This window comes from Eutrigla gurnardus (assembly GCF_963514095.1).
Source record: "Eutrigla gurnardus genome assembly, chromosome: 5".
In the NCBI taxonomy this organism is placed as follows: Eukaryota; Metazoa; Chordata; class Actinopteri; order Perciformes; family Triglidae; genus Eutrigla; species Eutrigla gurnardus.
Window position 1 is genome coordinate 24,156,352 of NC_139919.1, and position 15,375 is coordinate 24,171,726.

The 15,375-nt window shown below is 42.4% G+C and overlaps 3 protein-coding genes across 3 annotated transcripts; 2 read left to right on the plus strand and 1 right to left on the minus strand.

The window, feature by feature from the left end:
- Positions 1-262: 262 nt before the first annotated feature.
- On the minus strand, positions 263-2,484 carry atp5po (ATP synthase peripheral stalk subunit OSCP). Its single transcript, XM_084009496.1, has 7 exons — positions 2,346-2,484; positions 2,028-2,072; positions 1,833-1,943; positions 1,450-1,579; positions 929-1,041; positions 660-746; positions 263-522 (listed from the first exon to the last, which is right to left on the minus strand). The coding sequence occupies exons 1-7, from the start codon at positions 2,370-2,372 to the stop codon at positions 412-414; spliced, it is 624 nt and encodes a 207-aa protein (XP_083865622.1). The 5' UTR covers positions 2,373-2,484; the 3' UTR covers positions 263-411.
- A 1,807-nt stretch (positions 2,485-4,291) lies between these two features.
- On the plus strand, positions 4,292-7,487 carry LOC311013523 (serine/threonine-protein phosphatase 2A catalytic subunit alpha isoform-like). Its single transcript, XM_084009621.1, has 7 exons — positions 4,292-4,756; positions 5,177-5,386; positions 5,461-5,634; positions 5,726-5,815; positions 6,192-6,353; positions 6,473-6,591; positions 6,682-7,487. Exons 1-7 carry the CDS (start codon positions 4,655-4,657, stop codon positions 6,752-6,754), a joined length of 930 nt encoding a protein of 309 aa, XP_083865747.1. The 5' UTR covers positions 4,292-4,654; the 3' UTR covers positions 6,755-7,487.
- A 616-nt stretch (positions 7,488-8,103) lies between these two features.
- On the plus strand, positions 8,104-15,139 carry sfxn1 (sideroflexin 1). The gene is made up of 11 exons (XM_084010143.1): positions 8,104-8,221; positions 9,966-10,135; positions 10,220-10,390; positions 10,552-10,650; positions 10,786-10,861; positions 11,048-11,133; positions 11,225-11,352; positions 11,468-11,517; positions 11,743-11,792; positions 12,459-12,506; positions 12,678-15,139. The coding sequence occupies exons 2-11, from the start codon at positions 9,972-9,974 to the stop codon at positions 12,772-12,774; spliced, it is 969 nt and encodes a 322-aa protein (XP_083866269.1). The 5' UTR covers positions 8,104-8,221; positions 9,966-9,971; the 3' UTR covers positions 12,775-15,139.
- The last annotated feature ends 236 nt before the right edge of the window (positions 15,140-15,375 follow it).

The following is a 15,375-nucleotide window of genomic DNA, read 5'->3' on the forward strand; positions in this document are numbered from 1 at the left end:
TTCCAGGAAACGTTGAAGCGGATCAGCATCCAATGTGGTTCAGCCAAACTAAACAAAGACGCGTATTAAACGTGGACCTGCAGTTCCAATATTTGCTAAATTATAAAATGACACCACTATACAAACTACTTAATTCATACATGATCCAGAATGTCCAATTACTATAACTAAACCATGCAACATGAACTCATAACACTGGTAATTGATGGGAAATGCATGTGCCACAATGAAAATAACAACAACAAAGGCCATTGTCCATGTTTTGTAAGTTTTATTAACATCCATATGAACTTATGTAGAGACACTGGACCTATGGAGCCACTGCAGTGCCAGAACAGATAGCAATATACATTTATCAACGCTTCCACCAATGGTCGTCTTCCATCTTTCGCTAAATTAAGTCCACAGGACTTAAGTTTCCTTGATGAGCTTGGTCAGCTTCTGAATCTTTGTTTTGGTGGACATGTCCACATACTTGTCTCCGATACTGACGATCATGCCGCCCAGGATTGCAGCATCCGACTGTAAAGATGAGACACAATTGAAATTACAGATGAAAAAAAATAAATTAGGGTCAGACTGATTTTTAAAAATCACTTTTACTATTATAATAAAGTCATACCAACTTCAAATTGGTCATTTCTATGTTTTGCTAGTACCTTTGTTTCCAGCTTGATGGTTTCCCCTTTCTGAAGAAAGCCTTTGAGAGCTAGTTTCAGGTCAGCAAGACTGGCCTCGTCCAAAGGCTAAAACGGATAGATGTGTTGATTGTTTAACATAATATACAGTAGCAATACAATTTATTTTACGTGACTGACACACAATAATACAGATACGAATAATAGCAGCGACAGTTGTATTTGACGTGACCTTTTCCCAAGTACAAATCATGTGCAGCAGCAGACATGCCTGTTCACCCATTTCCTACCTGAGCAGTGGTGACTGAGCAGATGACCTCTCCACGGTGTGCACTCATCATCTTGCCAAAAGCAGTGATAACATCACCGGTTATAGTAAGACGACCATTGTCAGCCAAAACATCTGCAAAAAGAAAAGCAGGATGTGTGAGTGCCAAGCCCTTTTTAACCAATATCGTTTGTATGTTAATGTTTGGCCCATGTTTATACAATTACAGTTCTCCTGCTTAATAAACATGTTTCACATTTGTGCCGACAAATGTTACAAAACAAACAAATCAACAAAACTAACAGATACTCTTCCACCAATCAGAGTAAGATCACACACAAAAACTAAAATGCCTACCAGCTGTATAAGTGTAAGTACGAGGTCTGTGACCTCTGGAAAGGACAAGACATTATGTCATTATATTACAGAATGTGACACGTTTTTTACTTTGTAGTACATAAATTAAGTGTTTGCATTCCATCTGGTGTGCGGTGGTGGACTCCATTTATTTTTCATTATCATGTACAATCAGTGATCACTCACTGATGAGGTTGACAGTGATGGGGGACACCTTGGCCCTTGCAAGACCATCATGGAAAGTTTTCTGCTTGAGGCTGCGCTTTACATGAGGATTCATTACGATACTGGAAACTTTGGGGTCCTTGATCAGGGCCTGAAAAACAAGATGACACACGGCAAAAAGGCAAATGGTCAATGCTTCATTCCCGTTACGCAGCATTTTTTTAAATTGATTTTTATTAAAGATTGTGTAAATTAACTTTATTGTGTAAATTAACTATAAATTATTATATGGTCACCTTGGGATAAAATGTTGAAGGAAACACAATTTTCATCATCCACTGACATTTACATCATTAAACTGCAAATAAAAGTCTAGGTTTTTTTCTTTTGTTTTTGTTACTTACAGACACTTTTCCCATTTCCTGCTCCACTTGGTCCAGTTTGTTCTGCTTACTGGCAGCTGAAAACAGAGCAGTGGCATAGCGGCCCTCCACTCCATAGACCTGGATGGGAGACTATAAACACACATACACACAGATTAACTCCACTGCGAAGATGTCATTGTGTGCGTGTCCGAGCAGTTATGTTTCCCTATTTACCTTAACCAGTTTTGGTCTGATCACAGAAGTGCTGAACTGGCGGACCTAGAAGAGAAAAATAAAATGCATGATGCTAAAACAGAGAACTCCGACTTTGGGCACGCTTTGTACCGTTGACGTTAAAGACAGCTAGCTGGTAGGCTAACCCGTTAGCAGTCATTCAAGTGCAATACCTCGTGAGGATTTGTTGGACATGTTGCGTTAAATCCTTTTCTCCAGACCGAATATATAAAATAAGAGATGCTTATAGACTATAAATAGGTCGGTCAAAACTTACCATAATAATATTAAAATCGCCAAAAGCATTGAATGTCTTACCTGCTGCCCTAGCATGAGTGCTGCCATTTTCTCCTACAGCTGTCCAGAGTAGAACAAACGACTGCGCATGTGCTCTTGAGAGGAAGGCGTCTAACTGTGGGTAATGTAGTCTTTTCCAGTGTGGCGCATTCTGACAGGTGGGGAAGGTTATCGAAATGGACGACCACAATTTACACACAAAAAAAAATAGATGGTATTCTTTCAAATGGGAAATGTTATCGTCTTGAGTCAATTATTTATTATTTTAAAGCACATTTGATTTGCACATAGGCTACTGGTTGTTTATTTTACTCTCTGAGTGACCTTGTAGTTTTATATAAAGCACATTTATACAACATTAAGTATTCCTTCCCTAACAGAATGAGTATCACATTTCTTAAAAGCAAATTGATGTATTGCTTTGTTTTCCACTTGAAAGAGTGAAACCCCCTACTGACAAAATTACCAACCTTAATTTAAGCAAGTTTACACTGCGTTTGCATTCACATACTGTGGCATGCAGAGATGCATTACATTGGGACATCCTACTGCCTCATAGCACCTTGAACTTTGACCATCTTCCTAATATATATCTGCTGTGGAGGATTGTGCAGTAGGACATCCTGGTATTTTTGGCACTCCGCATTTGACATACTATGTACAATGGCCATGCTCCTTATCATTATAGATGCTCACTGTGGAGTTTAAAGGACGAAAAACAACAACTAGGCTAAATTTGATTTAATGCTAATGTCATGCTTAAGACAGGATATGACATTATCCATCCTGCAGGAAATTATAAATAAAACAAATATATTAGTTTAAATAAAAACAGAGATTATCGACAAGGTGAAAATCCCCAAATAAGTTATACACCATGTACCAAAAAAAAAAAACAGCTTAACCATTAGGACCACAGTGGTGTTAGCTAATATCAAATCTGAAGAAACTGGTACAGATATACAGGTACATTTATATGATGCATATGAATTCCTGTTATAGGTCACTTTACCTCTTAATCGTCAACTAAGCTAGCTGCTAACTCATTAATTAGCTGGCGTTGCCTAGGGAACATAGGCACACTCTCTTTTCACAGCTAAGCTAGTTAGCTTTAAAACAGCCGTCATGCAGATATGTGTGTATGATGAATTAAAAAAAAACTCCAATGACTGTCAATATTGCGGTTATAACGGTCACTTTTCTTCCTAACCTTCCACTAAACTCGCTACTACCTCAGTAATTAGATGGCGTTGCCTAGGGAACATTATAGACACACTCCCTCTTTTCACAACTAAGCTAGTTAGCTTTAAAACAGCCGTTATGCAGATATGTGTGTATGATGAATTAAAACAAAACTCCAATGGCTGTCAATATTGCGGTTATAACTGTCACTTTTCGTCCTAACCTTCCACTAAACTCGCTACTACCTCATTAATTAGATGGCGTTGCCTAGGGAACATAGACACACTCCCTCTTTTCACAGCTAAGCTAGTTAGCTTTAAAACAGCCGTTAGTGGCTCGATAATTCGCTACTTTAATAGGTTTTACATGACCACCAAAATGGTAGACATAACAAAATGGTTAGTTACACATCTGTTGCATATTATATGAATCATGACTTGGTTAACTGCATAGCTAGCTAACCCGTGAATGTGTCGTCTTATCTTTAGTGACGTTAACGTACTGTTGGTTGTTTCCAACGCTGGTCCCGACTGTTCATCCAACAGAGGATGATAAACTAGCATAACAACGTTTAAAAAAAACAAAAAAAAAACATACATTAAAAACTCAAATACAAAGAAAGATTATATAAATATAAACCAATTATTTATTTTTAAATAAACGTCATTAAAAAAACAAAACAAATATCCTTGGTCTTGAAGAGCCCACCGGGGTTGTGTGATGACGTACATGTGATTGGTCGCCCAGCCTCGTTCTGGAGGACCAGAGTTGCCAGGGTTGGGTCTACAATTCCTCCGATACTAACAGCTAACGTTAACGGCAGGACCTCGCTCGTTTTAAACAGGAGGAGTCAAAGTTTCTGTATCATGTGAACCAAACACTTCAGTCCCCACCAAACTGCAGGGACGCGGGGCAGTTGACGCATTCGTTTTTTTTTTTTTTTGCGGAACACACACGCGCACACACACACGCACACATACAAGCTGCGAATGACCAGAGAGCTTTGCTAGGACGCAGTGTAGCCGGGCCACATCAAAGCGTAACGGAACGGCGACTGGGTTTTTTCTCGGGATAGATTTTCTTTTTCTTTAAAAAAAAAGAAGAAGAAAAAAAAGCTGGTTGGCTCGCTAGCTGACGACAAACCAGGCATGGACGACAAGTCATTCACCAAAGAGTTGGACGGATGGATCGAACAGCTGAACGAGTGCAAACAGCTGAGTGAGAATCAGGTCAAAGTCCTGTGTGAAAAGGTAAGGTTTGCGCAGGAGGGCAGGCGAGCTATTAATACCTGTCATTAGCTCTCTGCGATGCTAGGGCACCGTTAGCTGCAAACGTTGCGTCTCCCCAGTCGTAAGAAGGGCTCGGGAGAAGTATTGCCCGAAGTAACGCATGTGGCCTTGCTTTTTGCGCACACCATTTGGCTGCGGCTGCACGCTTCGCATCGCTGAAGGGAAGCAACACGCCAAGAAGATGGAGGAGGATGCAAATGTTTTTTTTTCCTCTCTTCCTAGCTACGCCCACTCCTGATTCCTCAGTGCACTGGCACCACCATAACAAACTATTCTTTCACAGTCTGAACACATTTTATGAATATGCACTCAAACAGGGCACCAATAATCTGTGTTTCCAGTTAATCAGCATCATTCTGTGTTTTGTTCCTCTTTTTAAAGGCCAAGGAGATCCTCACGAAGGAGTCCAATGTCCAGGAGGTGAGATGTCCTGTGACAGTGTGCGGAGATGTCCACGGTCAGTTTCATGACCTCATGGAGCTGTTTAAGATCGGGGGGAAGTCTCCAGACACTAACTATCTCTTCATGGGAGACTATGTTGACAGAGGCTACTATTCTGTGGAGACTGTTTCTCTTCTGGTTTCTCTTAAGGTAAAAAAATAATATTTGGAGTCGGAGCAAGCATATCTGGCATTATGTTGATTAAAAAACATTTGTATTTGTAGGTAAGGTTCCGTGAACGAATTACAATTCTCAGAGGGAACCACGAGAGCAGACAGATCACGCAAGTGTACGGCTTCTACGACGAGTGCTTGAGGAAATACGGGAACGCCAATGTTTGGAAGTATTTCACAGATCTGTTCGACTACCTGCCCCTCACCGCGCTGGTAGACAACCAGGTAGGGTTGTGTTATTCACATGTAGCGTGCAACATAAAGAACAGATACAGGGAATCAACATCGCATCACTGTTTTCTCTCTCTTCTCCAAGATTTTCTGCCTCCATGGAGGATTGTCCCCTTCAATAGACACACTGGAACACATCCGAGCGCTGGATCGCTTGCAGGAGGTCCCTCATGAGGTAAATGCTGTCCACGGAAAGTCTGCATCAGACAAAAGTCACTTATATGGTGTATTCAACATCAAGGATGCTCCTACAATTTTTACATAATATATAATGCACAATCAGATTTCATTATAAAGTTTAGAGCTGAAACAGTTAATAATTGATATGTTTTATATGATTCTAGCTTTTCAAATGTGATTATTTGTTTGGTTTAATATATAAGGAGCAATAACTCGATAAAATAATCAGCAGTTTAATCAATAAGGAATATACTGTTTACCTGTGGCCCTAATAAAAGATGGTGGTTTGACATAAACCTTAAAACCAGATAGATTTTGTTTGCATGTGCAAGAGACTCAACGGCACTGATCCTGGTTCTTCCTTGCTTCAGGGTCCGATGTGTGACCTGTTATGGTCCGACCCGGATGACCGTGGTGGCTGGGGCATCTCACCCCGCGGTGCTGGTTACACCTTCGGGCAGGACATTTCCGAGACCTTCAACCACGCCAACGGCCTAACTTTGGTTTCAAGAGCCCACCAGCTGGTGATGGAGGTATTTTAACTTTAACTCCTTTGTTTAATTAATTTAAATTGTATTATTGGAGACACTGCAGAGGCAGATTTGACTTAACATGTTAAAATAAGTAACATTTAAGCAATCTCTTGATCTAGGGTTATAATTGGTGCCACGACCGCAATGTAGTGACGATCTTCAGTGCACCAAACTATTGCTATCGTTGTGGAAACCAGGCAGCAATCATGGAACTTGATGATACATTGAAATACTCCTTGTAAGTACATTTCTTTTTACATTTAATTTTTTTTGTATGGACATTTGCCATTTAGCTGATATATGGAGCCTTGCCCTTTGTTTGATTTAGCCTACAGTTCGACCCTGCACCACGCCGAGGGGAGCCCCATGTGACGCGGCGTACGCCAGACTATTTCCTGTAAAGAACACTGGCAAAGATGGCGAGAGCCTACACAGAGAAAAGAAGCATTCATACCCAATGGACCAAAAAAAAAAAAGAAATGTGTGCCATAATCACAATGAAATAGAAATGATCACATCTCGCTAAAGACCACCATCCTTTCCAGTTTTTTCCTCTCTGTGCATGATGTTTTTATCGCTAGAAATGATGGCTACTACAAACAATACTGTTACAACACACCTGCTGGTTTTTTGTCAGGCAACACGAATGAACTAACGCCGAGAATAACAACTAAATGTAAGTAATCTTTGTGTTAGGGTGTTAACGACGAGCAGAGTATTTCCATATACAGTATGTACGCTGCATCTTTCACTTGGCATGGCCTCAAATCAAAAGGTTTCCCCTGATTATAACGTCAACTATTTTTGTTTCTTTTTGTAAACCGAAGCAACAGTTTATTTTGTGAAGTGAAGACGCTATGGTTTGGTGTCGGAAATGAGTATGTTCTCTTTGCACTTTTGTATTTGATTTTTATCACGTGGCACTGACAGACTATGTTCTTTTTTATACCCTGTTATAGTGTAAGTGACTCTCTCTCTCTCTCTCTCTCTGCCCTGCTGTCTCTTAAGGGAGTTGATGTAATTCATTTAAGTAAGGCAATACTGGTACCAATGACATCGGTTGTACAAAAATAACTTCATGTTTTGCAGCCACAGCTGTACGAAATAAAGAACCGAAGTTGCTTCGTCATTTCCTTCATCCATGCAGGCACGGTTTGTGAAATGATTCCCTCTCACCAGCCACCACTAGATGGAAACAAGCACCCAGAAACCACTGATGACTAACTGATGGAATAATCAGCATAGTGATTATCATACATATTTGTGTATTGTATGTCTTAAAAGGTAGCTGATAAATTACGATTGTGAAATGAAAAGTGGAACCTGTGAAACTGCTGGTCTGCCACACGTGTCTCATATTACTTTTTATTTCTATTATCTATTTATGAATGAACCAAATAAGGCTTGTCCATTTGAAGGGACACTTTATCATAAGACAATTGGGGTCGACCATCCAAAGTTTCACCGGTTATAAATGATTTACAACAACGTGAATCAACGTGGGGAAAATGTCAGAGCGTTAACGGATGCGGTGCTCGGCTCGCTGCTGTAAAATAAAAGCCTCAGTTAAAGGACACGATGAAATGACACTTAATTTGCCACCTCAAGTGTTCGCCTATGGTTTTATTCTTTCAAAGAATAGTGGAAAATCATCGGCATTACAATGATTGTTGTTTTCTTTTAACTGCCAGGCAGCGTTCCGACCCCATTGTGTTTTGGTGACTTTTATTTTGACAGGGCGCTTCCGGTGGCTGGGTGGACGTAGCTGCTGCTGACGCTGCTGCTGCTGCTGCTGCTGCTGCATGTAAAATTAGCTGGCTGCGATCTTTCAGGGACACCTCTCGCGGACCGCCGGAGCCTTCAGTGCAGTAAGTGACCCGCACTTCTTATTTCATGGCTCCACCGAGGCATCAACGTAGAAGGGCCCAGCCGAGGGGGAGGTTGGGGGAGGTTGGGGAAGGGGGGGGGGGGGGGTCTTCCATCAAGACGTGCGGGGTTCACTGAGGAGCCCGCTGGATGTGTGGATGTGGCAGGCTGATACTAGTTGAATCTGGGGCGCACAGCTGTACAGCCATCGGGACCGGACAGATGCCCTGCCCGATTAATCGTTTTTTTTTTTGTTGAAAAATCCCATTATGTATTTATGTATTGGCTTGTAACCGTTCGATCGCTCTGCTCGGATACAGAAAACACCCCCCCAGAGTCCAGATTTAACTGGTCTACGTCGGGTCGAGCAATTAAACCGTATCCAGCAGCGTGTTTTACCCTGCGACCGCAGACATGCAGAGCGGCCGGTTTCCAGAGTTCACACAAGGAACGGGGGATGTTGCAGCATGTGGTGACATATTTGATGGCGAGGTGTTGTTGTGAATTGCAGGTTAATGTGTAGCCACGCAGGGCCGCCTGTGATTGGCTGAGAGTGAGGGCAGCGCATGGATCAAAGGCCATGCCAGTGCAAAGTTCACCCCTCTCCTGTCACCTTCATGCATTAATTATCATGTTATGATATTAGCAGATTATTAGCAGACAGCCAACGAGGACCATTGTTCAAACTCACACAGTGGTTTGGTTTTTCATTGGACGAACTGAGGAAGGAGATGAGGAGGGGGGGGGGGGGGTTTGTTGTCATCTCGTGAGAATCCCGTGGAGGTTAATTCAATTTAAAGAGACCGCACGCCACAGCCGCCAGCGAATAAAAGGAGAGTTTTCTGTCTGTCTTTATGATCAATCCAGCAGCCATCTTTGGTGCAATTTCAGGTGGAGTTTCATCATGCATCCTGCCGCCCCATGGCCACTGCAGAGCCTTGCGTAAACTTGCTGCACTTTGGCGTGTTCAGCTGGATGCGTGGCACAAATGGTTAAAAACCAGATCAGACTGGGTTATCTGGGCACACACACACACACACACACACACACACACACACTGGGAAGAAGGAGCATGCTGCATGCACGTCCACAAAGCTGGTGTTTTGGGGTCTAGTCAGCACAGGCCAGTCTGATCTGGTTTTTGGATTGTGAGATGGTGCATTCATACAATTTAAATTAAATACTCATGATGGTGCTAAAAATAATAATTGCATAACCTTGCCTTCTTAAAACCCTCATAGAATTTGTATTGGTTGAAAAATAATAATAAAAAAAAAACTGCAGCCATTCACACTGTTCACTCGGAGGGCTTTGTCACTTCCCAGGAGCTGCTTTCAGCTACAGTTTGGAGGGGTGGGGGGGGGTTGGTGTGCACTCATAATGGGGCTTTGCAATTTAGTGCCTCGCAACCCCTGTCGGCCATCACCATAGCAACATTATGCTGAATAAGCAGCATGGCAATCCAGAGAGGAGCATTGTTTTCACTAGACCTCCCTCGCTGACTCGTGTCTGCCAAAGAAAAGGAGAAGTGAGGGACGGCGAGTCGTGGTAGTGGTGAGTTCTGGAGCAGGACGTCCTGGAACCACATCAGTCAGCTTTATGAAACACAGCTATCCTAGATAACGATTCCCTCAGACATCTCGCGTCCCTGAACAAAGAACTTTGTGCCTTTCATTACAAGGAAAGCCTTGAACCTTGAAGCACATATAACTGCTGGTTATTGAGACTCTTTCTTTCTCTCTCCAGATAAATATGGCAGCAGAACTATCCACTTCCATAAACATCAAGGAGCCCCGGTGGGACCAGAGCACGTTTGTGGGTCGGGCTAAGCATTTCTTCACCGTCACAGACCCCAGGAACATCCTCCTCACCAACGAACAACTAGCACATGCACACAAAGTCATCACTGACTACAGGTAAACCACAGCTACAGCCGTAAGCACTTACAGTCGGCTCTGCACTCTCACTTTGCTCTAAACGTGGTCTTCGCTGCCCCCTAGGAAAGGCGTCGTCACTCCAGGACTGACAGAGGATGAACTGTGGAGAGCGAAGTACGTGTTTGATTCGGCTTTCCATCCCGATACCGGGGAGAAGATGATCCTGATTGGCCGCATGTCGGCGCAGGTTCCCATGAACATGACGATCACCGGATGCATGATGACGTTTTACAAGTAAGGGCTGCGATCGCACAACGAACATTGGTTGGTTGGTTGGTGGTTCACAGGGACATCAGAATAGAACGGAGCAATCATTAATGTTATTAATAGGTTCTAATAAAGTCAATACAATGCACACCGGTCTTGCTATTAACCGCTGTTTTTTAATCTTGCAGAACAACTCCAGCTGTGCTGCTCTGGCAGTGGATCAATCAGTCGTTCAACGCAATAGTCAACTACACCAACAGGAGCGGCGATGCTCCAATCACGGTCGGGTAAGAGAGACAGAGAAAGACGGACGTTCTGGCACTAAAACGGCCTCATTTTAACCCTTTAATTCAACCATTGTGTTGTTGCGTGGATGGTTGATATCCGTGTGATGATGTGACTGGTGACTCTTCTGTTTGCAGTCAGCTTGGCACCGCTTATGTGTCTGCCACCACGGGGGCAGTTGCCACCGCTCTAGGACTAAACGCACTAACAAAGGTATCGGTTTAACACCCATTCGACATCTCATTTTAATGCGTGGAATCCTCAGCCTGCACGAGTGTGTTGACATGAACTTATCCATGTGGAAAAAGTGCCACAGAAGAGCTGCATTGTTTGTGTGCGAGACACAAGCTGCGTTAACGTCTACTGGTCTGTTTTAATGCCTCCTCTCTCCTGCCGTAGCACATCTCACCCCTGATTGGACGGTTCGTTCCATTCGCTGCTGTAGCCGCTGCTAATTGTATCAACATCCCTCTGATGAGACAAAGGTAAGAACATTTTAAGGGGCCATTCCTCTTGGTAGGCGTTAACGAAAGGTCAGACGATCCCGATTCGATGTGCTTTGCTCGTCGTCTTCAGGGAGCTTCAACACGGCATTCCCATAACGGATGAGAACGACAACAGGTTAGGAGAGTCGACGAAAGCTGCGCAGCAGGCCATCTCTCAGGTCGTGGTCTCCAGAATCCTCATGGCTTCTCCAGGAATGGGTATGACTCTTTATGTCCTCAAATAGATGTTCCCCCAGGCAGCTGGTGGCATCATTTTTAAACTGTTTTAGTTGAAAATACATCATGCAGTGATATTCTGTTTGTGTCTTTTCAGCTATCCCCCCATTTTTAATGAACCATCTGGAAAAGAAGGCCTTTCTGAGGGTAGGCACACTTCTGAATGAGTCACGACGCACCTTAACATCAGCCTCATCATGTGTTTAAATGTTAAACGGTGGGAATCTCGCCGTCCTCGTCGGCTCTGCCGCTCGCTTCTCTTTTTTCCTAATCTCACATCAGAGGATATGAAAAGCACATGAGGCCACTCCAGTGCAGGAATCCACCACCGCTTTTGTGCCACTAATTCGTTTCTCTGCCTGGTCTTTTCAGAAGTTCCCATGGATGAGTGCACCTATTCAAGTCACCCTGGTGGGATTCTGGTGAGTCGTCAGAGATGGTCCACCTGATAAGCAGCCATGTCAAATCCCATTTCCACTTATTTTTGCAGTAAATCCTTAGGTTCGACATCACTTAGAACGTTGCTGCTTCAATGTGAAGTGTCTCCAGAAGGACACGCTCGTAAGATTTGTCAGTAATATCATGAAGCCCTGTCGGGCCTTTGATCCACGTTTCCTCCCGTCTGCGTTGCTGCTGTTTAACTGGCTCCACGTTGTGTCCCGTGACCTCGGGTTAAGCAATTAAAATCCTGCGTAACATTCCTCAGTTCAGCTCAGATGACACAGCGGTGATTTGAGCAGCACATTCTGCCAACTTGCACAAACACACACTGCACACATGACAATGATTAATTGTATTTCATCACTTTTTGGACCAAGGGGGCTTTCCCTTTAAAGCTCTGGTAGTTTGTGCTTTGTAGCTAATCAGTGATCAGGAGGAGGATTTTAGTATTCATACACGAATTGTCATTGAGTGCATGCTAATATAACATTTTAATCAATGTGCCAGATTAGCCTTAAAGAGCTGCTAGATAAGTCTATATAAGTCTGATTTTCTAGAACATTTTAAAAAGATTTCAAAGCTTGAGGAAACCACAGGAAGCTCTGGACTTCATATCCGTGCGTTTCATAGATCTGCTTCTTTTTCAGCTTGGTGTTTGCCACTCCGCTGTGCTGCGCATTGTTCCCTCAGAAGAGGTGGGTGAAAAGTTCAAACCTGACCTTGAGATAATAATGTGAGCCGGTCTGGCAGAGCCACACGACCGTGCCCAAGACTCCAGTTGAATATATGCCTGAAAAGTTGCGTAACACATCTGCGGTGTATGCTTGACCCTTAAACCCCCTGCATTTCTCCCATTCCCGCTCCAGCTCTATGTCAGTCGGCCGCCTGGAGCCGGAGCTGCAGGAGAAAATTCGAGCCAACCACCCGGGGGTGGAGAGGGTCTACTTCAACAAAGGGCTATGAGTGTGCGGCCCTCCTCATCCAAACACTGCCATAACACAGCTGCAGGCTCAGTCCTCGCCTCTCTGCCAGCCCTCCTCATTCACTGTGCCAAAGTCATGTTTGTGTCTCCTCATTTCCACCGTTCCGATGGATATCTGAGGACTCCCTCTCTCTCAGTCGGTCTCTCTCTGTAACGAGATGTTTGCTTTTGTCGATGTGATTGTTGATTTTTATCGTAACTGCTAGAGAAGATTTTCTCCGTCTGGGCCGGATGAAAAGGATGATGTTTATCATGACATGTATACTGTGTAGTGGCCAGCGTAAGGTTGCTTTAAGTGGACTTTTTTTTTTTCTTCTCCGTATATTATTTTTTAAGTTGTTGACTCGTACGTCACCGCCAAAACATTTTCACACTCTCCTACCTGAGGTTGGCAGTCAGCTTATTTCTGACCTGCGTTATAATAACTTCTAGTCAGATTTTAACATTGATTATACAAAGAGCTCTGCAGTTCATGCATTTGCCAAATCTGTACTCGCATTTCTTTTGTTCGTTTTTTTACACCTCATCAACGATTACAACCTCCTACTCTTGATAGCGTTATTTCAAAGAATGGCATTCACTTTAACTAACTTTAATTCAGTTCGTTTTGCCAAATGAGTGACATTCAGTGAGCCTCGAGGCCTCTCGACATCTAATCATGAATCTAAAAAACACCTCTCTCCAGGGATCCACCCTATAAAATGTGATGCTATGACGGTGGCAACCATTGATGGGCCAACACGGTGCTATTTGATGTCTTAATAATCAGTGTTTATCATAGTATTTATTCTGCTTGCCAAACATGCATGAACAAAAACCACATGACTATATGATTTAATTTCTGTGAAAAATATAAGTTTTCCTGTATTTCCACACTCAGGAAATCTGAACGGTGGTGACGAAACATGCTATTAGTGATAATGTTAGCAAAGCACACTGATTTGCATTTGCACAATCCATAATCTGCAATAGGTAATCCAGGATTTTGTGATTTGATACCACCAAAATTCAACAACTCATTCACACCTTTTACAGACTTGTACGATGTCTATCTCCTGTACCTGAATGCAACATCCTAAGAGGCTCAATTACTACGACACAAAGCGACACATTTAAGATTTATATGGCAGTTTTGTCAAATTGTTTTTGATGTATATTAATACATACGTTCGATATGGATGTCAGTAGTGGAAAAATGACAAAAACATTCTCAAGATAGTATTTTCCGAGGCAAAGATGATACACGGAGGAATCCATCTGACCTACATGTGTTGTGTGGCCACTATGAACTCATCATACAGGATTACTTGGGGCTAATATCTTGGAATTTTAACAACCCCCAGCTCAGTATTTCATTGTATTTTGCTGTTAAATCCACACTTTAGTTATTACATGCAGTTACATCAGAAGACAGATAAAAAAGCAGGCGCAGTGTGATGTTGTAACTCTTCCTCACCTCTCCTGCAGGCATTGATCAGGTGTAGACTGGGTTGTGTGGGCAACAAGACACCTATCATGAGACATTTAAAAGTCAGGGATGAGATTTAAAAAGATGGACCACATAATCAACAAGCAGTACAAAAACAATTTATCCTCATTTTGAAACTATAAGAAAGATTTTTAGGATCCAATGTGTGTTAAAAACCACTCACTCCAAATAATGCGAATGTTTGCATATCAAAATACATCAAACGCTTGTGAATATAGATTTGCATCCTTTGATCATCATAGTGTATAATTTCGGTGAGGTGTTCAATGTTTAATATACTGTAAATCTACTCGCATATTGCAATATTGCTGTAATTTTACTTTAGATCGTCAAGTGTTTCCAGAGAGATGAGTCGGAGTCAGAGCTGTTCCCTTAGCTGGTTTGAAGTGACGTTTGTTATTTAGTGTTCAAGGTAACTGAATGTAGCATTTTCCAACTACAGTGTGTTAGTCCAGAAAAGCACAAGGTTGTAACCGATATCAAATGCTGCACATAAAAAAAAAAAAGAGAAAGTTGTTAAACCTGTTCAGTTTCCTAACCACAATGCGTTCCAGTACAACAGTATTTCTGAGTGTCCCTTAACTTCTGACTGCACCGAATGAGAACCGTTTCCCCTTTAATGTGTTAAAAAATATTAAATGAACTACCTAATAAATACTATTAAAAAAAAGATTCAACTTACCAAACGACAGCCAAAGCGATACAAATACTCAACAGGAAGAAGTCATTCACAGTTTGCATTATTTGAAATTCGTATTTTTAAAAACAATACGACAAGAACATGGTTTGTTTTTGCAGTACACTGGGGTAATGTGATGTTTAGACAAAGTGGATGAAATAAAGTTGATGAAATCTGGTGTTAAGTGATTATGTTGCAGCGCCACCTGCTGGTTTAAACACAGACGAGTGACGTTACAAAAGCGTTTTTATTCCAAGGCACAAAATGTTCAGAAGAACTATGAAAGACAGCAAACACGGACTCGCTTCATTTGACCGCACAAAGATCCGAAGCCCCACGGACATCTTCTACAAAGCAATGCACAAAAACAATTGCACCAAGCGGGCTGTGGCAGCTTCTTAACATAATGCATCA